At 45.9% G+C, this 24,815-nt stretch overlaps 1 protein-coding gene across 2 annotated transcripts in view; it reads right to left on the reverse strand.

The window, feature by feature from the left end:
- Positions 1 to 24,815, reverse strand: part of TRPC4 (transient receptor potential cation channel subfamily C member 4) — a 576,236-nt gene that overhangs the window by 19,112 nt on the left and 532,309 nt on the right. For both annotated transcript variants that reach the window (XM_063951858.1, XM_063951857.1), the window contains exons 7-8: positions 6,020 to 6,215; positions 3,217 to 3,411 (exon numbers count right to left, since the gene is read on the reverse strand). In XM_063951858.1, coding sequence (XP_063807928.1) covers positions 3,217 to 3,411; positions 6,020 to 6,215 — 391 coding nt within the window. The remainder of the gene's footprint in view (positions 1 to 3,216; positions 3,412 to 6,019; positions 6,216 to 24,815) is intronic.

Genomic DNA, 24,815 nt, shown 5'->3' on the forward strand with positions numbered 1-24,815 from the left:
TCCCCTTGCGACTGCCTATCTAGTGGTGATTAGCAGGGCATGCTTCCAATGGGAAGTCCCTGCCACTAGGCAGTTCCTGTGGATGGTGATTTTACTGGGAGGTGTGGGGGGACATAGACATAGCTATAATGGGTGCAAGGTGGTGGTGGTGGGCACGCCACACACCCTGCACCCATGTGTTATACTTACCCCTGTGGAGACCCGCTGAGGCCATTTCTAAGTCATTTGTGCATGCCCAGTAGATTCTGACATAACGCTACTTGCTGCCAGAGAGAAGGGGACCCACATAGGAGGCTGCATTTGGGCCCGATCCTCTCTTGAAACCCCTCTGGGAGGGGGGCTACAGTCCTGCAGCCCCTAGGGAAAACTTGCCACTGTTTATAACTAAGTAAAACACTTTAGGAATATACTGAAGAATCACTGAAATTGTCCTTAACACTGGTTAGTCAACCAAGAACAAGACACTCTGAACTAAATAGACAATCCTTTGCATAAATCCTGATAGTGCAGATCAGGTGATTTAAATAAAGCCGCTATGAGAATGAGCTATTACACCACCCCAGTGCACTTTTTTCTATGAACAAATACACCGGTAGTCAAGGTCCCAGCACTCACCTAAAGTTACAAGTTGATGGAACATTTACATAGAAACATAAAATTTGATGGCAGATAAGAAACACTTGGCCCATCTAGTCTGTCCTTTTTTTTAACCATATTTTTTATCTCAAACCTTGGGGTAAATGTATTAACCTGGAGAAGGCATAAGGAAGTGATAAACCAGTGATATGTGCAAGGTGATAAATGCACCAGCCAATCCGTTCCAATATGTAAATTAACAGTTAGGCGCTGATTGGCTGGTGTGTCTATCACCTTGCACATATCACTGGTTTATCACTTCCTTATGACATCTCCAGGTTAATACATCTGCCCCAATATTTGATCCTTATTTAAGGCTATCCTTATGCCTATCCCATGCATGTTTAAATTGCTTTACTGTCTTAGCCTCTACCACCTCTGATGGGAGGCTATTCCACTTGTCCACTACCCTTTTTGTGAAGTAATTTTTGCTCATATTTCTCCTGAACCTCCCCCCTCCAGTCTCAGTGCATGTCCTCGTGTCCTATTGCTTCTCTTCATATGGATAATGTTTCCCTCCTGGACTTTGTTAAAACCCTTGATATATTTGAAAGTTTCTATCATGTCCCCCCTTTCCCTTCTCTGCTCCAAACTATACATATTGAGATTTTTTAGTCTTTCTGTGTATGTTTTGTGATGTAGGCCATGCACCATTTTAGTTGCCCTTCTTTGTACAGTCTCTAATGTATTAATATCCTTTTGAAGATTTGGCCTCCAGAATTGAACAGAGTATTCTAGGTGAGGCCGTACTAATGACCTACAGTATACAGTGGTATTATTACTTCTTTCTTTCTGCTGCTGATCCTCTCCCAATGCAGCCAAGCATCTGACTAGCCTTCCTCATTGCTTTGTTACATTACTTACCTGCCTTTAAGTCACCTGAAATAGTGACTCCTAGATCCCTTTCCTCCTCAGTAGTTTACAGTATAATGCCATTAATACTATATTTAGCCTTTGGATTTTTGAGACCCAAGTGCATGATTTGGCATGTTTGGGCATTAAACTGTAATTGCCACACTCTTGACCATTCCTCTAGTCTACCCAGATCCTCAGTCATTTGTTTTACCCCACCTGGTGTGTCTACCCTGTTGCATACCTTTGTGTCATCGGCAAAAAGTCATACTTTCCCTTTAATGCCATTTATAGTAGCTTCCATAGTTTTTTATATTGCTAAAATGATGATTTCTACCTGTTTCCATAATTAGTTATAAGAATTCAAATGTATACCAAAAAAGGAGCTAGTACTGAGTACCATCAGAAAAAAGCTCTTCTTATCTTTACTGTATTACACAGTACAGTACTTTATTAGTATTCCTCACAGTGGGGCCAATTCAGCATGGAACGCTGCATTCACATGCTGAATCCCGCCGCAGTATACGTATGTGCAGAAGCCCCACTGTGCGTGCACACACAGTGGGATGCGATGGCATCTCACATGGCATCTCTGCATGATTGACAGGCAGAGCCGATTGCGGGGTGGGAGGGGATGATGCGTTGGCATTTCGTGGACGGTGTTGGTGAGGACACGATCCGGACACAGCAGGCATGTCTAGACCACTTTGCGGGGCGGGCGGCGGCGGCTGCATGATGTCACACACAGCCGCTGCAACCTAAAAGATGGCGTTATAGAGGATCCTCTCTGACCATAATATGCAGGACATTTTTTGCCTAATTTGGTTTGAAAAAGTACATTTAAAGGTCTGAAATATATGGTAAATAGCATGCGAAGTGTACATACTGTACTGTAATGTTTAAACAAGAGGTCCTATAATTATTTTGTTTATGTACTCTGTAATTGGGCACTGTGGATCCCTTGTGGTGCCATATAAATAATGGATATTAATAATAAAAATAATGGGGGTAATTCCAAGTTGATCGCAGGAGGTTTTTTGATAGCAATTGGGCAAAACCATGTGCACTGCAGGGGAGGCAGATATAACATGTGCAGAGAGAGTTAGATTTGGGTGGGTTATATTGTTTCTGTGCAGGGTAAATACTGGCTGCTTTATTTTTACACTGCAAATTAGATTGCAGATTGAACACACCCCACCCAAATCTAACTCTCTCTGCACATGTTATATCTGCCTCCCCTGCAGTGCACATGGTTTTGCCCAATTGCTAACAAAAATCCTGCTGCGATCAACTTGGAATTACCCCCAATAATTTAACATGATTAACACGATTATGTACAATTTATTATTTCATTTTATGCTGCTTTATGTTGGAAAAATAAATTAAATAAAAAAACTGAAATAAATAAATTAAGGCTTGTTCCTACTTATCTACTCGTGACCTGGATAGTTGATCTTAAATGAATCAGTTAACTTTGAAAGGATCTGAAATTTAGCATGCTCCTGCCTGTTCTGTTCAAAAGGCAATTTACAATAGAACTTAACAGTCATGACTATTTGTATACCTGCATCAGTGTTCTACTGTAGCTCTGTGAAAAACAGTTAGTGCTACCAGCCGGTTTGCAGTGTTACTTACAACCAACACTACCGGCTAGTACTGATTGTCTTACTCAGCTTCCCTATAACAATGGCTTTTGCTCATTAAGTTACTTTTGTCTAAGATACTTACACCTATGACTCCAAAACTTTCAGGTTTTTTTCTTATGTTCTTCTTACATATTTGTCTCCTTGTCCACTTAAAAAAATACCACAGGGATTTAGGACTAGGAATAATATTGAAAGGGGTAGGAAGCGTCTCTCCTTCTTCAAAGTAACTCATCCATAGCTTGGTTCTTGCAAACTTCCATTCAATGTCTGCATGATCCTAGTCAGGAGATGGCGAAACAGTAAAGTGTGAAACTAAATTGAATTAACTTATTAATATACAATTCAGGATTCAAATTGAAAGGCAGATTTTAAATGCAGTCATCATTTGTACATACTATCTACATAATTTATTATAGCCATAAGTACTTCTCTATGTAGTATTAAAATGTTTTGGTTTCAAGGATTGATAGACTTACAGTAGGTCTGAAATAAAGTATTTAACACACTAGTGAGACACTGTACATGGAAAAATCCTCATAACTGCACATAGCTTGCTGACTTTCATGATGTTTTAACATTGTTTTTTAATTGAGTATGAACTATTGTTATCAGCCTTACTTAAATGAAGAGATGCTGCTTCCAGAGGATTACGGCCATGTAGTCTGTTGTGTGTACGGTAATATTTTCTTCCTTGATTACAGCTTTTTCTTAAAATCATATTTCCCTCTTATAAGCTTCTACAATGTTTCCATATGTGTCTGTGGATATTATTAGTATCTTTTTTAAACTTAAATTGTTGGGATGCAGCAACAGCTGCAGGCTTACTGTAGTATTGCTTGAGAAATTCAATAGAGAGACTGCAGGTGGTGCAAATCTCCCCTGTAGTATCCTTGAATTCTCTATACAAAGGGATTTCCCAGATAGTGTCATTAATGTATAGGCATAGGAGTTGCACCCATTAATGTGGTAGTGAAGGATTCCAGATTGTCCTACACCAGACAAGCCAAACTTGCGGCCCAAGCTTACTTTTTTTAAAACAATGGAATGCGGCCCGCCACTGCTTGATGAGTTACTGTTTTCTCATCTGCTGTGATCAGAGCTTAGCTACGATCGGGAAGCATTCACCGTTCTGCCCAGGCATGGGAAGATAGTGATAGAGATGGGGAAATGTCCACGGTGGGAGCTGCTGTGCATGCCCAGCTGCCTTTGCAATGCTCTGCCCCCCGCCGCATCCCTGAAGTTGTCATGCCCTGTATGTGTGTATGCCTGTTTACCCTGTGTACCCAGCTGCCCTAATTGCAGGAGGATTCTTCTGGAATCTGGATAGAAAAATGTCTCTCAACAAAGAAGGTAAATTGGAGGGGGCTGGCACAGGGGTTGGAGGTTGAATAGACATAAGAGGCACAGAGGGAATGTGGCTGGAGGGGACACAAGGAGCAAGAGGGGATACCAGGGGGATGGAATGGAGGCAGAGGGGGTCTGGAAGTGACACATTTTAGTACCTCACAATGATATGTATTATAGAGGAGAGGGGACTGCACAGTGATAAATGAGGAGGAACAACACAGCTCACAGCTCACAGCTCACACTGATACTGTATGTGGTATTATTAATATGTAGAGGAGAGGGGACCACACAGTGATAAATGAGGAGGAACAACACAGCTCCCAGCTCACATTGATATGTGGTATTATTAATATGTAGAGGAGAGGGGACCACACAGTAATATATAAGGAAGAATACCACAGGTCCCAGCTCACACTATTAAAGTTGTTTTCTTCCCAATACTTGACATCTCTTTGATATACTTTATTGTTGGTTTTTCTAATAAACCTTTCAAAATTACAAATATAGTAAGACTTTTTCTTTTTCTTGTGGCCCACATAAGACTTAGACGTTGATTATTCGGCTCAGTTGGGATTTTGAGTTTGACGTGCCTGTCCTACACAATGGATCTACTGTAGTTTGAACATTGGGGGTCATTCCGAGTTGTTCGCTTGCAAGCTGCTTTTAGCAGCTTTGCACACGCTAAGCCGTCGCCTACTGGGAGTGAATCTTAGCTTATCAAAATTGCGAACGAAAGATTAGCAGAATTGCGAATAGACACTTCTTAGCAGTTTCTGAGTAGCTCCAGACTTACTCGGCATCTGCGATCAGTTCAATCAGTTTCGTTCCTGGTTTGACGTCACAAACACACCCAGCGTTCGCCCAGGCACTCCCCCGTTTCTTCAGACACTCCCGCGTTTTTCCCAGAAACGGTAGCGTTTTTTCACACACTCCCATAAAACGGCCAGTTTCCGCCCAGAAACAACCACTTCCTGTCAATCACATTACGATCACCAGAACGAAGAAAAAAACCTCGTAATGCCGTGAGTAAAATTCCTAACTGCATAGCAAATTTACTTGGCGCAGTCGCACTGTGGACATTGCGCATGCGCATTAGCGACTAATCGCTCCGTTGCGAGAAAAAAATAACGAGCGAACAACTCGGAATGACCCCCATTGTGTAATCAATTGTAGAACCAAGAAATGCTGGCAACTCTATTTTAAGATGATACTGTTATTTACAGTTGACTTACTGTACCTGATATGTCCTGCTAGTATATAAAAAGTGATGTCTGCCCAACATACATTATATACACAGGTGGTTGGTAGGAACAGGTTATATAAACCGTGGTCCCTGGTGAATTCCTGTTTTAAGGCACTGGCTTAAATGTTCAAAACCCTTAAAATGAGACTACATGCATTCAGTGGCTGCATGGAAAAACACTGACCATGATATCAGTTGTTGATCTAAGTTGAGGATTCCCATGACAATAAAATAAAAAACAAACATAAATACAAATCTATTATACAGGTAGAAATTTTTATAAAGTATTTCTTACGGCAATGAGTTGGTAGGAGTTGTTCATCATGGCTATTAGCATGTTCAGGAGAACGACCAGGGAGATTACATTATACGTTCCAAACATGGTTGCACCAACGAATTCTGTGAACTTGTGGTCAGGTTTCACTTTTGTAACATAAAGATTGATGAGCCCAAAAATGGACCAGAACAAGGACTGTAATGTTTCAAATAATCTAGACCAACAAACAACAACAACAACAACAACAACAACAACAAAAAGACATCATAAGAATGAGGAAATATCATACAATTTAGTTTACAATTATTACATCAACCAACCACCCCTGTGTTACACAAGGCTAATTTAAAATACATACTATTTATGGTGGAGCATCAAACGTAAAGGTAACCAAAGTATATAGTAAGGCAAATATATTAAAAATATGGTGTTGTAGCCCTGTTAGCACAATAGCAATGGTTTTGAGCAATCTGTAGAAGACCATAAATAAATTAGTGATACAGGTCAAGTTATGTATTTATTTCCTACAGTTTGTAAAAGTATTATTTATCATTTAACTATTCTTCTGGCAGGACATATTTGCATGGCTTTGTGTGATACTTTATGTACAGTATCTCATGATAAGGTTTCACTAACTAGTACAGTATTCTATAGAGTTCTAGCTTGTGATGTCTTATCATAAATTGTGATATCTTATCACAAGATATTTCTCTCAAAGCGGGATTTAGTCACCATGTTGACAATCCCAATAATGTAAACGTCAACACATGAAATGTTGACACAGTTAAAATGTTGACAACAGAAACTTTAGGGTTAAACTGAAAATTGTCCGTCGACATTGTGCACATGGGGGTAAATTTACTAAGATGGGAGTTCTATTTAAGATGGGATGTTGCCCATAGCAACCAATCAGAATTCAGGTATTATCTTCTAGAAGGTGCTAGATAAATGAGAAGTGGAATCTGATTGGTTGCTATGGGCAACATCCCATCTTAAATAGAACTCCCATTTTAGTAAATTTACCCCATGGTCTATATAATTGTGATTGACAACAAAACATACCAAAGCATCTAAGCTGCTCTATCTAATTTATGTCCAGCCAGAAGGATTGCTAAATGAGGACATATCTATACATACAGTATTACAATATACCATGATATTCAATGCCAGCTTAAGTGTTATAACACTAGAGTGTCAGTTGGGAAGCAATATACACTGAGCATTATAATAATCTGTGCAGTGGGGAAAAGTGTTTTACTAAATTGTTGCTACTATTATTATGCTTTTGTTTGGGTGTGATACGTTATCCCAGTGGGCGGGATGCCGGCTGTCAATATCCTGATGGCGGCATCCAGCCCGCCAGATTGCCGGCAGCGGGGCGAGCACTAAGAGTCCCCTTGCAGGCTCACTGCACTTGCCACGTTGTGGACTTGGCGGCTCACTGCGCATGCCACAGGATTTATTTACTCTCTAAGGGTGTCGTGGACACTCACGATTGGGAATAGCCCTGTTGCGCCGGGATTCCGGCTGGCGGCATTGTCAGCTGTCAGAATTCAGGCGTCAGTATCCTGAACGCCGGGATCCCGACAGCCGGCATATATTCCGTTTTGTTTTACTGCTTGTAAAACATATGATAATTTGAATGTCTGAATGGAGGCATAAGGAATATGGCACATTGTATGTCAGTAACTTAAACTGCCAATGAAATTGGTGCTCAGAGATTAATGCATTATTTGTGTCCAAATAATGTGACAAAACAAATTCAAAAGCTCATTGGTGAAAACTAAGAAATAAAATTGGAGGTTTGTTCTTTTTGTACATTTGTGGAGAGTCTGGCAAATAGGAATTATATGCCTTGCCTCACAATGGTCTGTTTAGGTAAGTACAAAGCACTCGGCATCTGTATGTAATAAGAAGCATGATACTAAACCTTGAATAGTGAAAAAGTGGAAAGTGATAAAGTATCAGCCAATCAGCTCCTAACTGCCATGTTACAGGCTACGTTTGAAAAATGGCAGGTAGGAGCTGGTTGGTTGGTAGTTTATCACTCTCCCCTTTATCACTTTTCAAGGCTTAGTACATCTGGCCCAATAGCAATAATAAAAAAATTGCTCAAAATGCCTAAATCTCAATATAGATGGTCAAAATTCCAGTTTTAGGGTACCGATCAGAGTAACAATAAGAATTTACTTACCGATAATTCTATTTCTCATAGTCCGTAGTGGATGCTGGGGACTCCGAAAGGACCATGGGGAATAGCGGCTCCGCAGGAGACTGGGCACAAAAGTAACAAGCTTTAGGACTACCTGGTGTGCACTGGCTCCTCCCCCTATGACCCTCCTCCAAGCCTCAGTTAGGATACTGTGCCCGGACGAGCGTACACAATAAGGAAGGATTTTGAATCCCAGGTAAGACTCTTACCAGCCACACCAATCACACCGTACAACTTGTGATCTGAACCCAGTTAACAGCATGATAACAGAAGGAGCCTCTGAAAAGATGGCTCACAACAACAATAACCCGATTTTTGTAACAATAACTATGTACAAGTAATGCAGACAATCCGCACTTGGGATGGGCGCCCAGCATCCACTACGGACTATGAGAAATAGAATTATCGGTAAGTAAATTCTTATTTTCTCTAACGTCCTAGTGGATGCTGGGGACTCCGAAAGGACCATGGGGATTATACCAAAGCTCCCAAACGGGCGGGAGAGTGCGGATGACTCTGCAGCACCGAATGAGAGAACTCCAGGTCCTCCTCAGCCAGGGTATCAAATTTGTAGAATTTAGCAAACGTGTTTGCCCCTGACCAAGTAGCTGCTCGGCAAAGTTGTAAAGCCGAGACCCCTCGGGCAGCCGCCCAAGATGAGCCCACTTTCCTTGTGGAATGGGCTTTTACAGATTTTGGCTGTGGCAGGCCTGCCACAGAATGTGCAAGCTGAATTGTACTACAAATCCAACGAGCAATCGTCTGCTTAGAAGCAGGAGCACCCAGCTTGTTGGGTGCATACAGGATAAACAGCGAGTCAGATTTTCTGACTCCAGCCGTCCTGGAAACATATATTTTCAGGGCCCTGACTACGTCCAGTAACTTGGAATCCTCCAAGTCCCTAGTAGCCGCAGGCACCACAATAGGCTGGTTAAAGTGAAATGCTGAAACCACCTTAGGGAGAAATTGAGGACGAGTCCTCAATTCTGCCCTGTCCGTATGAAAAATTAGGTAAGGGCTTTTATAGGATAAAGCCGCCAATTCTGAAACACGCCAGGCTGAAGCCAGGGCTAACAGCATTACCACTTTCCATGTGAGATATTTTAAGTCCACAGTGGTGAGTGGTTCAAACCAATGTGATTTTAGGAACCCCAAAACTACATTGAGATCCCAAGGTGCCACTGGAGGCACAAAAGGAGGCTGTATATGCAGTACTCCCTTGACAAACGTCTGAACTTCAGGAACAGAAGCTAGTTCTTTTTGGAAGAATATTGACAGGGCCGAAATTTGAACCTTAATGGACCCTAATTTTAGGCCCATAGACAGTCCTGTTTGCAGGAAATGCAGGAATCGACCCAGTTGAAATTCCTCTGTAGGGGCCTTCCTGGCCTCGCACCACGCAACATATTTTCGCCAAATACGGTGATAATGTTGTACGGTCACATCCTTCCTGGCTTTGATCAGGGTAGGGATGACTTCCTCCGGAATGCCTTTTTCCTTCAGGATCCGGCGTTCAACCGCCATGCCGTCAAACGCAGCCGCGGTAAGTCTTGGAACAGACATGGTCCCTGCTGGAGCAGGTCCTTTCTTAGAGGTAGAGGCCACGGGTCTTCCGTGAGCATCTCTTGAATTTCCGGGTACCAAGTCCTTCTTGGCCAATCCGGAGCCACGAGTATAGTCTTTACTCCTCTCCTTCTTATGATTCTCAGTACTTTTGGTATGAGAGGAAGAGGAGGGAACACATACACTGACTGGTACACCCACGGTGTTACCAGAGCGTCCACAGCTATTGCCTGAGGGTCCCTTGACCTGGCGCAATATCTGTCCAGTTTTTTGTTGAGGCGGGACGCCATCATGTCCACCTTTGGTTTTTCCCAACGGTTCACAATCATGTGGAAGACTTCTGGGTGAAGTCCCCACTCCCCCGGGTGAAGATCGTGTCTGCTGAGGAAGTCTGCTTCCCAGTTGTCCACTCCCGGAATGAACACTGCTGACAGTGCTATCACATGATTTTCCGCCCAGCGAAGAATCCTTGCCACTTCCGTCATTGCCCTCCTGCTTCTTGCGCCGCCCTGTCTGTTTACGTGGGCGACTGCCGTGATGTTGTCTGACTGGATCAACACCGGCTGACCCTGAAGCAGAGGTCTTGCCTGACTTAGGGCATTGTAAATGGCCCTGAGTTCCAGGATATTTATGTGAAGTGACGTTTCCATGCTTGACCACAAGCCCTGGAAATTTCTTCCCTGTGTGACTGCTCCCCAGCCCCTCAGGCTGGCATCCGTGGTCACCAGGACCCAATCCTGAATGCCGAATCTGCGGCCCTCTAGGAGATGAGCACTCTGTAACCACCACAGGAGAGACACCCTTGTCCTTGGAGACAGGGTTATCCGCTGATGCATTTGAAGATGCGATCCGGACCATTTGTCCAGCAGATCCCACTGAAAAGTTCTTGCGTAGAATCTGCCGAATGGAATCGCTTCGTAAGAAGCCACCATCTTTCCCAGGACCCTTGTGCATTGATGTACTGACACTTGGCCTGGTCTTAGGAGGTTCCTGACTAGGTCGGATAACTCCCTGGCTTTCTCTTCCGGGAGAAACACCTTTTTCTGTACTGTGTCCAGAATCATTCCTAGGAACAGCAGACGTGTCGTCGGAATCAGCTGCGATTTTGGAATATTTAGAATCCATCCGTGCTGTCGTAGTACTACTTGAGATAGTGCTACTCCGACCTCTAACTGTTCTCTGGACCTTGCCCTTATCAGGAGATCGTCCAAGTAAGGGATAATTAAGACGCCTTTTCTTCGAAGAAGAATCATCATTTCGGCCATTACCTTGGTAAAGACCCGGGGTGCCGTGGACAATCCAAACGGCAGCGTCTGAAACTGATAGTGACAGTTCTGTACCACAAACCTGAGGTACCCTTGGTGAGAAGGGCAAATTGGGACATGGAGGTAAGCATCCTTGATGTCCAGAGACACCATATAGTCCCCTTCTTCCAGGTTCGCTATCACTGCTCTGAGTGACTCCATCTTGAACTTGAACCTTTTTATGTAAGTGTTCAAGGATTTCAGATTTAAAATGGGTCTCACCGAGCCGTCCGGCTTCGGTACCACAAACAGCGTGGAATAATACCCCTTTCCCTGTTGTAGGAGGGGTACCTTGATTATCACTTGCTGGGAATACAGCTTGTGAATGGCTTCCAATACCGCCTCCCTGTCGGGGGGGGAGACGTTGGTAAAGCAGACTTCAGGAACCGGCGAGGGGGAGACGTCTCGAATTCCAATTTGTACCCCTGAGATACTACCTGCAGGATCCAGGGGTCCACTTGCGAGTGAGCCCACTGCGCGCTGAAATTCTTGAGACGGGCCCCCACCGTCTTGCCTGAGTCCGCTTGTAAGGCCCCAGCGTCATGCTGAGGACTTGGCAGAAGCGGGGGAGGGCTTCTGTTCATGGGAAGAGGCTGTCTGCTGCAGTCTTTTTCCCCTTCCTCTGCCCCGGGGCAGATATGAGTGGCCTTTTGCCCGCTTGCCCTTATGGGGACGAAAGGACTGAGCCTGAAAAGACGGTATCTTTTTCTGCTGTGAGGTGACATGGGGTAAAAAGGTGGATTTCCCAGCCGTTGCCGTGGCCACCAGGTCCGATAGACCGACCCCAAATAACTCCTCCCCTTTATACGGCAATACTTCCATATGCCGTTTGGAATCCGCATCCCCTGACCACTGTCGCGTCCATAACCCTCTTCTGGCAGAAATGGACATCGCACTTACTCTTGATGCCAGAGTGCAAATATCCCTCTGTGCATCACGCATATATAGAAATGCATCCTTTAAATGCTCTATAGTCAATAATATATTGTCCCTGTCCAGGGTATCAATATTTTCAGTCAGGGAATCCGACCAAGCCACCCCAGCACTGCACATCCAGGCTGAGGCGATTGCTGGTCGCAGTATAATACCAGTATGTGTGTATATACTTTTTAGGATATTTTCCAGCTTCCTATCAGCTGGTTCCTTGAGGGCGGCCGTATCAGGAGACGGTAACGCCACTTGTTTTGATAAGCGTGTGAGCGCCTTATCCACTCTAGGGGGTGTTTCCCAACGCGCCCTAACCTCTGGCGGGAAAGGGTATAATGCCAATAATTTTTTAGAAATTAGCATTTTTTTATCGGGGGAAACCCACGCTTCATCACACACCTCATTTAATTCATCTGATTCAGGAAAAACTACGGGTAGTTTTTTCACACCCCACATAATACCCTTTTTTGTGGTACTTGTAGTATCAGAAATGTTCAAAACCTCCTTCATTGCCGTGATCATGTAACGTGTGGCCCTACTGGAAAATACGTTTGTTTCCTCACCGTCGACACTGGAGTCAGTGTCCGTGTCAGTGTCTGTATCGACCTGAGGTAACGGGCGTTTTATAGCCCCTGACGGTGTTTGAGACGCCTGTACAGGTATTAACTGATTTGCCGGCTGTCTCATGTCGTCAACAGTCTTTTGTAAAGTGCCGACACTATCACGTAATTTTTCCCATAAGACCATCCAGTCAGGTGTCGACTCCCTAGGGGGTGACATCACTAACACAGGCAATTGCTCCGCCTCCACACCATTTTCCTCCTCATACATGTCGACACAGCGTACCGACACACAGCACACACACAGGGAATGCTCTGATAGAGGACAGGACCCCACTAGCCCTTTGGGGAGACAGAGGAGAGTTTGCCAGCACACACCAGAGCGCTATATATATACAGGGATAACCTTATATAAGTGTTTTTCCCTAATATAGCTGCTGTATATATTAATATGCCAATTTAGTGCCCCCCCTCTCTTGTTTTACCCTGTTTCTGTAGTGCAGGACTGCAGGGGAGAGTCAGGGAGCCTTCCTCCAACGGAGCTGTGAGGAAAAAATGGCGCCAGTGTGCTGAGGAGATAGGCTCCGCCCCCTTCACGGCGGCCCTTCTCCCGCTTTTTAATGGAAAAATTGGCAGGGGTTAAATGCATCCATATAGCCCAGGAGCTATATGTGATGTATTTTTTGCCAAAAAAAGGTTTTTTATTGCGTCTCAGGGCGCCCCCCCCCCAGCGCCCTGCACCCTCAGTGACCGGAGTGTGAAGTGTGCTGAGAGCAATGGCGCACAGCTGCGGTGCTGTGCGCTACCTTATTGAAGACAGGACGTCTTCTGCCGCCGATTTTCCGGACCTCTTCACTCTTCTGGCTCTGTAAGGGGGCCGGCGGCGCTGCTCCGGGACCCATCCATGGCTGGGCCTGTGATCGTCCCTCTGGAGCTAATGTCCAGTAGCCTAAGAAGCCCAATCCACTCTGCACGCAGGTGAGTTCGCTTCTTCTCCCCTTAGTCCCTCGGTGCAGTGAGCCTGTTGCCAGCAGGTCTCACTGAAAATAAAAAACCTACTTTAAACTTTTACGCTAAGCAGCTCAGGAGAGCCCCTTAGCCTGCACCCGTCTCGTTCGGGCACAAAAATCTAACTGAGGCTTGGAGGAGGGTCATAGGGGGAGGAGCCAGTGCACACCAGGTAGTCCTAAAGCTTTTTACTTTTGTGCCCAGTCTCCTGCGGAGCCGCTATTCCCCATGGTCCTTTCGGAGTCCCCAGCATCCACTAGGACGTTAGAGAAAATTGAATTGCTCCATCAGATGTCTATTAGTTAAGGTGCTAATAAAACAACTGAATTCCCTCCATAGTCTCTTGTCCATGTTAAATGGGGGACCAGTATGTTTTACCGGCGGCCGGGATGCCGGCCATCAGTTTACCAACAATGGCATCCCAGCCGCCAGAATGCCGGCAGTGGGTGAGCGCAAAGAGTCCCAATGTGGGCTTGCTGTGCTTTCCACACTGCAGGCTTGAGACACCCATGTGTGGAAATTAGAGATGAGCGGGTTCGGTTTCTCTGAATCCGAACCCGCCCGAACTTCATGGTTTTTTTCACGGGTCCGAGCAGACTCGGATCCTCCCGCCTTGCTCGGTTAACCCGAGCGCGCCCGAACGTCATCATGACGCTGTCGGATTCTCGCGAGACTCGGATTCTATATAAGGAGCCGCGCGTCGCCGCCATTTTCACACGTGCATTGAGATTGATAGGGAGAGGACGTGGCTGGCGTCCTCTCCATTTAGATTAGAAGAGAGAGAGAGAGAGATTGACCTGATTTACTGGAGCTTAGGAGTACTGTAGAAGTGTAGAGAGTGCAGAGTTTACTAGTGACTGACCACAGTGACCACCAGACAGTGCAGTTTTATTTAATATATCCGTTCTCTGCCTGAAAAAAACGATACACACAGTGACTCAGTCACATACCATATCTGTGTGCACTGCTCAGCCCAGTGTGCTGCATCATCTATGTATATATATCTGACTGTGCTCAGCTCACACAGCTTATAATTGTGGGGGAGACTGGGGAGCACTGCAGTGCCAGTTATAGGTTATAGCAGGAGCCAGGAGTACATATTATATTAAAATTAAACAGTGCACACTTTTGCTGCAGGAGTGCCACTGCCAGTGTGACTGACCAGTGACCTGACCACACTGACCACCAGTATAGTTAGTAGTATACTATATTGTGATTGCCTGAAAAAGTTAAACACTCGTCGTGTGACTTCACTTGTGTGGTGTTTTTTTTTTATTCTATAAAAAACTCATTCTGCTGACAGACAGTGTCCAGCAGGTCCGTCATTATATAATATATACCTGTCCGGCTGCAGTAGTGATATATATATATTTTTTATATCATTATTTATCATCCAGTCGCAGCAGACACAGTACGGTAGTTCACGGCTGTAGCTACCTCTGTGTCGGCACTCGGCAGTCCATCCATAATTGTATACCACCTACCCGTGGTTTTTTTTTCTTTCTTCTTTATACATACATACTACTACATCTCTTTATCAACCAGTCTATATTAGCAGCAGACACAGTACAGTACGGTAGTCCACGGCTGTAGCTACCTCTGTGTCGGCACTCGGCAGTCCGTCCATAATTGTATACCACCTACCCGTGGTTTTTTTTTCTTTCTTCTTTATACATACATACTACTACATCTCTTTATCAACCAGTCTATATTAGCAGCAGACACAGTACAGTACGGTAGTTCACGGCTGTAGCTACCTCTGTGTCGGCACTCGGCAGTCCGTCCATAATTGTATACCACCTACCCGTGGTTTTTTTTTCTTTCTTCTTTATACATACATACTACTACATCTCTTTATCAACCAGTCTATATTAGCAGCAGACACAGTACAGTACGGTAGTCCACGGCTGTAGCTACCTCTGTGTCGGCACTCGGCAGTCCGTCCATAATTGTATACCACCTACCCGTGGTTTTTTTTTCTTTCTTCTTTATACATACATACTACTACATCTCTTTATCAACCAGTCTATATTAGCAGCAGACACAGTACAGTACGGTAGTTCACGGCTGTAGCTACCTCTGTGTCGGCACTCGGCAGTCCGTCCATAATTGTATACCACCTACCCGAGGTTTTTTTTTCTTTCTTCTTTATACATACATACTACTACATCTCTTTATCAACCAGTCTATATTAGCAGCAGACACAGTACAGTACGGTAGTTCACGGCTGTGGCTACCTCTGTGTCGGCACTCGGCAGTCCGTCCATAATTGTATACCACCTACCCGAGGTTTTTTTTTCTTTCTTCTTTATACATACCTACTACTACATCTCTTTATCAACCAGTCTATATTAGCAGCAGACACAGTACAGTACGGTAGTCCACGGCTGTAGCTACCTCTGTGTCGGCACTCGGCAGTCCGTCCATAATTGTATACCACCTACCCGTGGTTTTTTTTTCTTTCTTCTTTATACATACATACTACTACATCTCTTTATCAACCAGTCTATATTAGCAGCAGACACAGTACAGTACGGTAGTTCACGGCTGTGGCTACCTCTGTGTCGGCACTCGGCAGTCCGTCCATAATTGTATACCACCTACCCGTGGTTTTTTTTTCTTTCTTCTTTATACATACATACTACTACATCTCTTTATCAACCAGTCTATATTAGCAGCAGACACAGTACAGTACGGTAGTCCACGGCTGTAGCTACCTCTGTGTCGGCACTCGGCAGTCCGTCCATAATTGTATACCACCTACCCGTGGTTTTTTTTTCTTTCTTCTTTATACATACATACTACTACATCTCTTTATCAACCAGTCTATATTAGCAGCAGACACAGTACAGTACGGTAGTTCACGGCTGTAGCTACCTCTGTGTCGGCACTCGGCAGTCCGTCCATAATTGTATACCACCTACCCGAGGTTTTTTTTTCTTTCTTCTTTATACATACATACTACTACATCTCTTTATCAACCAGTCTATATTAGCAGCAGACACAGTACAGTACGGTAGTCCACGGCTGTAGCTACCTCTGTGTCGGCACTCGGCAGTCCGTCCATAATTGTATACCACCTACCCGTGGTTTTTTTTTCTTTCTTCTTTATACATACATACTACTACATCTCTTTATCAACCAGTCTATATTAGCAGCAGACACAGTACAGTACGGTAGTTCACGGCTGTAGCTACCTCTGTGTCGGCACTCGGCAGTCCGTCCATAATTGTATACCACCTACCCGAGGTTTTTTTTTCTTTCTTCTTTATACATACATACTACTACATCTCTTTATCAACCAGTCTATATTAGCAGCAGACACAGTACAGTACGGTAGTCCACGGCTGTAGCTACCTCTGTGTCGGCACTCGGCAGTCCGTCCATAATTGTATACTAGTATCCATCCATCTCCATTGTTTACCTGAGGTGCCTTTTAGTTGTGCCTATTAAAATATGGAGAACAAAAATGTCGAGGTTCCAAAATTAGGGAAAGATCAAGATCCACTTCCACCTCGTGCTGAAGCTGCTGCCACTAGTCATGGCCGAGACGATGAAATGCCAGCAACGTCGTCTGCCAAGGCCGATGCCCAATGTCATAGTACAGAGCATGTCAAATCCAAAACACCAAATATCAGTAAAAAAAGGACTCCAAAACCTAAAATAAAATTGTCGGAGGAGAAGTGTAAACTTGCCAATATGCCATTTACCACACGGAGTGGCAAGGAACGGCTGAGGCCCTGGCCTATGTTCATGGCTAGTGGTTCAGCTTCACATGAGGATGGAGGCACTCAGCCTCTCGCTAGAAAAATGAAAAGACTCAAGCTGGCAAAAGCAGTAGCACCGCAAAGAACTGTGCGTTCTTCGAAATCCCAAATCCACAAGGAGAGTCCAATTGTGTCGGTTGCGTTGCCTGACCTTCCCAACACTGGACGTGAAGAGCATGCGCCTTCCACCATTTGCACGCCCCCTGCAAGTGCTGGAAGGAGCACCCGCAGTCCAGTTCCTGATAGTCAGATTGAAGATGTCAGTGTTGAAGTACACCAGGATGAGGAGGATATGGGTGTTGCTGGCGCTGGGGAGGAAATTGACCAGGAGGATTCTGATGGTGAGGTGGTTTGTTTAAGTCAGGCACCCGGGGAGACACCTGTTGTCCGTGGGAGGAATATGGCCGTTGACATGCCTGGTGAAAATACCAAAAAAATCAGCTCTTCGGTGTGGAGGTATTTCAACAGAAATGCGGACAACAGGTGTCAAGCCGTGTGTTCCCTTTGTCAAGCTGTAATAAGTAGGGGTAAGGACGTTAACCACCTCGGAACATCCTCCCTTATACGTCACCTGCAGCGCATTCATAATAAGTCAGTGACAAGTTCAAAAACTTTGGGTGACAGCGGAAGCAGTCCACTGACCAGTAAATCCCTTCCTCTTGTAACCAAGCTCACGCAAACCACCCCACCAACTCCCTCAGTGTCAATTTCCTCCTTCCCCAGGAATGCCAATAGTCCTGCAGGCCATGTCACTGGCAATTCTGATGATTCCTCTCCTGCCTGGGATTCCTCCGATGCATCCTTGCGTGTAACGCCTACTGCTGCTGGCGCTGCTGTTGTTGCTGCTGGGAGTCGATGGTCATCCCAGAGGGGAAGTCGTAAGACCACTTTTACTACTTCCACCAAGCAATTGACTGTCCAACAGTCCTTTGCGAGGAAGATGAAATATCACAGCAGTCATCCTACTGCAAGCGGATAACTGAGGCCTTGGCATCCTGGGTGGTGAGAAACGTGGTTCCGGTATCCATCATTACTGCAGAGCCAACTAGAGACTTGTTGGAGGTACTGTGTCCCCGGTACCAAATACCATCTAGGTCCATTTCTCTAGGCAGGCGATACCGAAAATGTACACAGACCTCAGAAAAAGAGTCACCAGTGTCCTAAAAAATGCAGCTGTACCCAATGTCCACTTAACCACGGACATGTGGACAAGTGGAGCAGGGCAGGGTCAGGACTATATGACTGTGACAGCCCACTGGGTAGATGTATGGACTCCCGCTGCAAGAACAGCAGCGGCGGCACCAGTAGCAGCATCTCGCAAACGCCAACTCTTTCCTAGGCAGGCTACGCTTTGTATCACCGCTTTCCAGAATACGCACACAGCTGAAAACCTCTTACGGCAACTGAGGAAGATCATCGCGGAATGGCTTACCCCAATTGGACTCTCCTGTGGATTTGTGGCATCGGACAACGCCAGCAATATTGTGTGTGCATTAAATATGGGCAAATTCCAGCACGTCCCATGTTTTGCACATACCTTGAATTTGGTGGTGCAGAATTATTTAAAAAACGACAGGGGCGTGCAAGAGATGCTGTCGGTGGCCAGAAGAATTGCGGGACACTTTCGGCGTACAGGCACCACGTACAGAAGACTGGAGCACCACCAAAAACTACTGAACCTGCCCTGCCATCATCTGAAGCAAGAAGTGGTAACGAGGTGGAATTCAACCCTCTATATGCTTCAGAGGTTGGAGGAGCAGCAAAAGGCCATTCAAGCCTATACAATTGAGCACGATATAGGAGGTGGAATGCACCTGTCTCAAGCGCAGTGGAGAATGATTTCAACGTTGTGCAAGGTTCTGCTGCCCTTTGAACTTGCCACACGTGAAGTCAGTTCAGACACTGCCAGCCTGAGTCAGGTCATTCCCCTCATCAGGCTTTTGCAGAAGAAGCTGGAGACATTGAAGGAGGAGCTAACACGGAGCGATTCCGCTAGGCATGTGGGACTTGTGGATGGAGCCCTTAATTCGCTTAACAAGGATTCACGGGTGGTCAATCTGTTGAAATCAGAGCACTACATTTTGGCCACCATGCTCGATCCTAGATTTAAAGCCTACCTTGGATCTCTCTTTCCGGCAGACACAAGTCTGCTGGGGTTGAAAGACCTGCTGGTGAGAAAATTGTCAAGTCAAGCGGAACGCGACCTGTCAACATCTCCTCCTTCACATTCTCCCGCAACTGGGGGTGCGAGGAAAAGGCTCAGAATTCCGAGCCCACTCGCTGGCGGTGATGCAGGGCAGTCTGGAGCGACTGCTGATGCTGACATCTGGTCCGGACTGAAGGACCTGACAACGATTACGGACATGTCGTCTACTGTCACTGCATATGATTCTCTCACCATTGAAAGAATGGTGGAGGATTATATGAGTGACCGCATCCAAGTAGGCACGTCACACAGTCCATACTTATACTGGCAGAAAAAAGAGGCAATTTGGAGGCCCTTGCACAAACTGGCTTTATTCTACCTAAGTTGCCCTCCCACAAGTGTGTACTCCGAAAGAGTGTTTAGTGTGCCGCCGCTCACCTTGTCAGCAATCGGCGTACGAGGTTACATCCAGAAAATGTGGAGAAGATGATGTTCATTAAAATGAATTATAATCAATTCCTCCGCGGAGACATTGACCAGCAGCAATTGCCTCCACAAAGTACACAGGGAGCTGAGATGGTGGATTCCAGTGGGGACGAATTGATAATCTGTGAGGAGGGGGATGTACACGGTGATATATCGGAGGATGATGATGAGGTGGACATCTTGCCTCTGTAGAGCCAGTTTGTGCAAGGAGAGATTAATTGCTTCTTTTTTGGGGGGGGTCCAAACCAACCCGTCATATCAGTCACAGTCGTGTGGCAGACCCTGTCACTGAAATGATGGGTTGGTTAAAGTGTGCATGTCCTGTTTTGTTTATACAACATAAGGGTGGGTGGGAGGGCCCAAGGACAATTCCATCTTGCACCTCTTTTTTCTTTTTTTTTTTCTTTGCGTCATGTGCTGTTTGGGGAGGGTTTTTTGGAAGGGACATCCTGCGTGACACTGCAGTGCCACTCCTAAATGGGCCCGGTGTTTGTGTCGGCCACTAGGGTCGCTTATCTTACTCACACAGTCAGCTACCTCATTGCGCCTCTTTTTTTCTTTGCGTCATGTGCTGTTTGGGGAGGGTTTTTTGGAAGGGCCATCCTGCGTGACACTGCAGTGCCACTCCTAGATGGGCCCGGTGTTTGTGTCGGCCACTAGGGTCGCTAATCTTACTCACACAGCTACCTCATTGCGCCTCTTTTTTTCTTTGCGTCATGTGCTGTTTGGGGAGGGTTTTTTGGAAGGGACATCCTGCGTGACACTGCAGTGCCACTCCTAAATGGGCCCGGTGTTTGTGTCTGCCACTACGGTCGCTAATCTTACTCACACTGCTACCTCATTGCGCCTCTTTTTTTCTTTGCGTCATGTGCTGTTTGGGGAGGGTTTTTTGGAAGGGACATCCTGCGTGACACTGCAGTGCCACTCCTAGATGGGCCCGGTGTTTGTGTCGGCCACTAGGGTCGCTAATCTTACTCACACAGCTACCTCATTGCGCCTCTTTTTTTCTTTGCGTCATGTGCTGTTTGGGGAGGGTTTTTTGGAAGGGACATCCTGCGTGACACTGCAGTGCCACTCCTAAATGGGCCCGGTGTTTGTGTCGGCCACTACGGTCGCTAATCTTACTCACACAGCTACCTCATTGCGCCTCTTTTTTTCTTTGCGTCATGTGCTGTTTGGGGAGGGTTTTTTGGAAGGGACATCCTACGTGACACTGCAGTGCCACTCCTAGATGGGCCCGGTGTTTGTGTCGGCCACTAGGGTCGCTAATCTTACTCACACAGCTACCTCATTGCGCCTCTTTTTTTCTTTGCGTCATGTGCTGTTTGGGGAGGGTTTTTTGGAAGGGACATCCTGCGTGACACTGCAGTGCCACTCCTAAATGGGCCCGGTGTTTGTGTCGGCCACTAGGGTCGCTTATCTTACTCACACAGTCAGCTACCTCATTGCGCCTCTTTTTTTCTTTGCGTCATGTGCTGTTTGGGGAGTGTGTTTTGGAAGGGCCATCCTGCGTGACACTGCAGTGCCACTCCTAGATGGGCCCGGTGTTTGTGTCGGCCACTAGGGTCGCTAATCTTACTCACACAGCTACCTCATTGCGCCTCTTTTTTTCTTTGCGTCATGTGCTGTTTGGGGAGGGTTTTTTGGAAGGGACATCCTGCGTGACACTGCAGTGCCACTCCTAAATGGGCCCGGTGTTTGTGTCAGCCACTAGGGTCGCTAATCTTAGTCACACAGCTACCTCATTGCGCCTCTTTTTTCTTTGCGTCATGTGCTGTTTGGGGAGGGTTTTTTGGAAGGGACATCCTGCGTGACACTACAGTGCCACTCCTAGATGGGCCAGGTGTTTGTGTCGGCCACTAGGGTCGCTTAGCTTAGTCATCCAGCGACCTCGGTGCAAATTTTAGGACTAAAAATAATATTGTGAGGTGTGAGGTATTCAGAATAGACTGAAAATGAGTGGAAATTATGGTTTTTGAGGTTAATAATAATATGGGATCAAAATGACCCCCAAATTCTATGATTTAAGCTGTTTTTTAGGGTTTTTTGAAAAAAACACCTGAATCCAAAACACACCCAAATCCGACAAAAAAAATTCGGTGAGGTTTTGCCAAAACGCGGTCGAACCCAAAACACGGCCGCGGAACCGAACCCAAAACCAAAACACAAAACCCGAAAAATTTCAGGCGCTCATCACTAGTGGAAATAGCCCCTGTTCATGGGAACTCCGGCTGTCGGCATTGTCAGCTGTGTAGAAATCCTCCGGTGTCGGGATCCTAACTAGGAGCAGTTCTAGGCATGGGCAAGCAGGGCGGGTGCCTGGGGCGCTGCGGCCTGTGGGCACGGCTGCAGTCATCCTGCAGGCACCCGCCACCCACCCCACATCCTGCACCCTGCTTTCGCTCCCCGGCTGCAGCAGGCGCCATGGGCTGTGTGGGCACCCGCTGCAGCCGACTCTATCATCAGACACTAGAGAAGTCATAATTGACCTCTAGTGTCTGTGCGCCGCTGCTATGGGAGAGACGTCATGACGTCTCTCCCATAGAGAGGAGCGGGTGGAGCAGCAGTGGCAGCAGAGGTGGAGCAGCAGTGGCAGCAGTGGTCGGGAAGCAGGAACAGGGCTGGTGAGTATTTTTTCTTTTTAGTGTTTGTTAGTGGCGCTACCAGGGGACACAACTACAGTGGGCACAGCTACTCCAGGGACAACTACAGGGGGCACAAACCAGGGGGCACAACTATTGAGTGTAAATCTACAGGAGGCACAACTACAAGGGCACAAACCAGGGGGCACAACTACTTCAGGCACAACTACAGGGGGCAAAGCTACAGTGGGGCACAAACCAGGGGGCATAGCTACAGGGTGCACAACTACTGTGGGCACAACTACTGGGGGCACAACTGCTGGGGCAAATCTACAGGGGGCACAACTACTCCGGGTACAACTACAGGGGGCACAACTACTGGGGGCAAATCTACAGGGGCACAGCTACAGGGTTCACAACTACTGGAGGCACAGCTACAGGAAGCATAACTACTAAGGCCATAACTACAGGGGGCATAACTGTGGCCATGCCCCTTCCCTATGAAGCCATGCCCCTATTTTTGTGCGCCCCTATTTTTTGTGCGCCGAAGGAAACTTTTGCCCTGGGCATCACAAGGTCTAGAACCGGCCCTGATCCTAACTGCCGGGATCCCAACAGCCGGAAAATTAACTGCATCCCCATGTTAAATATTGTCTGTCAACCAAGATGCACATTTTTTAATGTTGGTATGGTATACATATAAGAGACATCCAGCCTCTAGTGTACAGCTCCAAGCAATATCTACCCTACTATCTATAGGGCCAATCACTCAGCTAAGATTATGATGAGATAAAAATTGTTTTGGGGCATTATCTGCTCAGGTTACATTGTGCATGTAATGTACAGTACTTTTGGAGAATTATTGAATGCCTTCTGTTATATTTATATATGTATTTCTTACATGTGTCTTGTTGAGTATACAAGTACTTTAGCACTTTAAATGCATTATTATGATAACTCAAAACCAAAGGCAGAGCCCCTGCCACTGATCTGGAGAATGTTCAGTATATTTTTCAGGGATAAATGTATTTTTAAGTATTTATATTTACTGTTTTAAAGTATTTAATTTGCTGTTATTCGGCTGATCTATCTAGCATTATTAGGACATGTATTACATTCAGCAGGTTTCTTACTCGGTGACAGGTGGTAATAGATACTGTAGAGGTACTGATACAAAGTCAGATGGTAATTGGTCATATTTTTCACTCCCTAACTACATGCAATTTAAAATTGCCTATATTGACTTCTTTGTAGTTATATCTTACTGCTCTACCACGTCAGTGATCTATATGATATTTCTCTAAGGTCTGTCCCATGCCCTGCATGCATGTGCAGTAGGGGCCAGGGTGTGTGCTGCTCTTCCAATGGCTACCACTGCTGGAAAGACAGACCAGACCTTAGCAAGAGAGCTGGACCCACTGGGAGGTAAGTATGCAGGCACATGGGAAATACATCAAAAGCTAGCATGGTGGGAAGGTGTGAAGAAGCGAGCAGAGTTGGGCGGGGTGGTACAGAGTGGTGGGCAGTATGAAGTGGAACAGCAGGGGGATGGGACGGAACAGGGGCATCACTGGGGTCAGTGACGCCCAGTGCTGTGAAAAGCCCCCCTGGGTGTGCTGAAGGTGCACCCTGCCAAAATAGGGGCCATGGCCTCATGGGAAGGAGTTTAGCCTTGCATTCGAACCCTGTTTTCATAACTCAGGTGGGTGAGACCCCGCATTCCCAAAGCTGCTGCACTGCCCATGGAGGCTTGTCTGGCTGCACTGCCAGCTATTACATTGTGATAGGAGCAGAGTGCTGCACATAATGTCACAGTACAGCACCCAACTCCTGTCAATGAGAAGGAGTCGGCATTTTGGTGTCACCCCTTCAGTGACACCAAACAACAGTGCAGGGGTCGCATGGCTGCCTGACAGAACAGGGTGGTACAGGACAAAGCACCGGACAGAGTGGGAAGAGCAATGAGGGGGTGGGGACTGAACAGGGTCAGGAGGGGGTAGACTGTGGTGACCCAGGATCTGTCATTCCCTTTTACTAGTAATTACAGTGCATCCGGAAAGTATTAACCGCGCTTCACTTTTTCCAAATTTTGTTATGTTACAACCTTATTCCAACATGGAATAAATTAATTTTTCCCCCCAAAATTCTACACATAATACCCCATAATGACAACATGAAAAAAGTTTTTTTTAGATTTTTGCAAATTTATTAAAAATAAAAAACTAAGAAATCACATGTACATAAATATTCACAGCCTTT

The sequence above is a fragment of the Pseudophryne corroboree genome, chromosome 2 (genome assembly GCF_028390025.1).
Source record: "Pseudophryne corroboree isolate aPseCor3 chromosome 2, aPseCor3.hap2, whole genome shotgun sequence".
NCBI lineage: Eukaryota > Metazoa > Chordata > Amphibia > Anura > Myobatrachidae > Pseudophryne > Pseudophryne corroboree.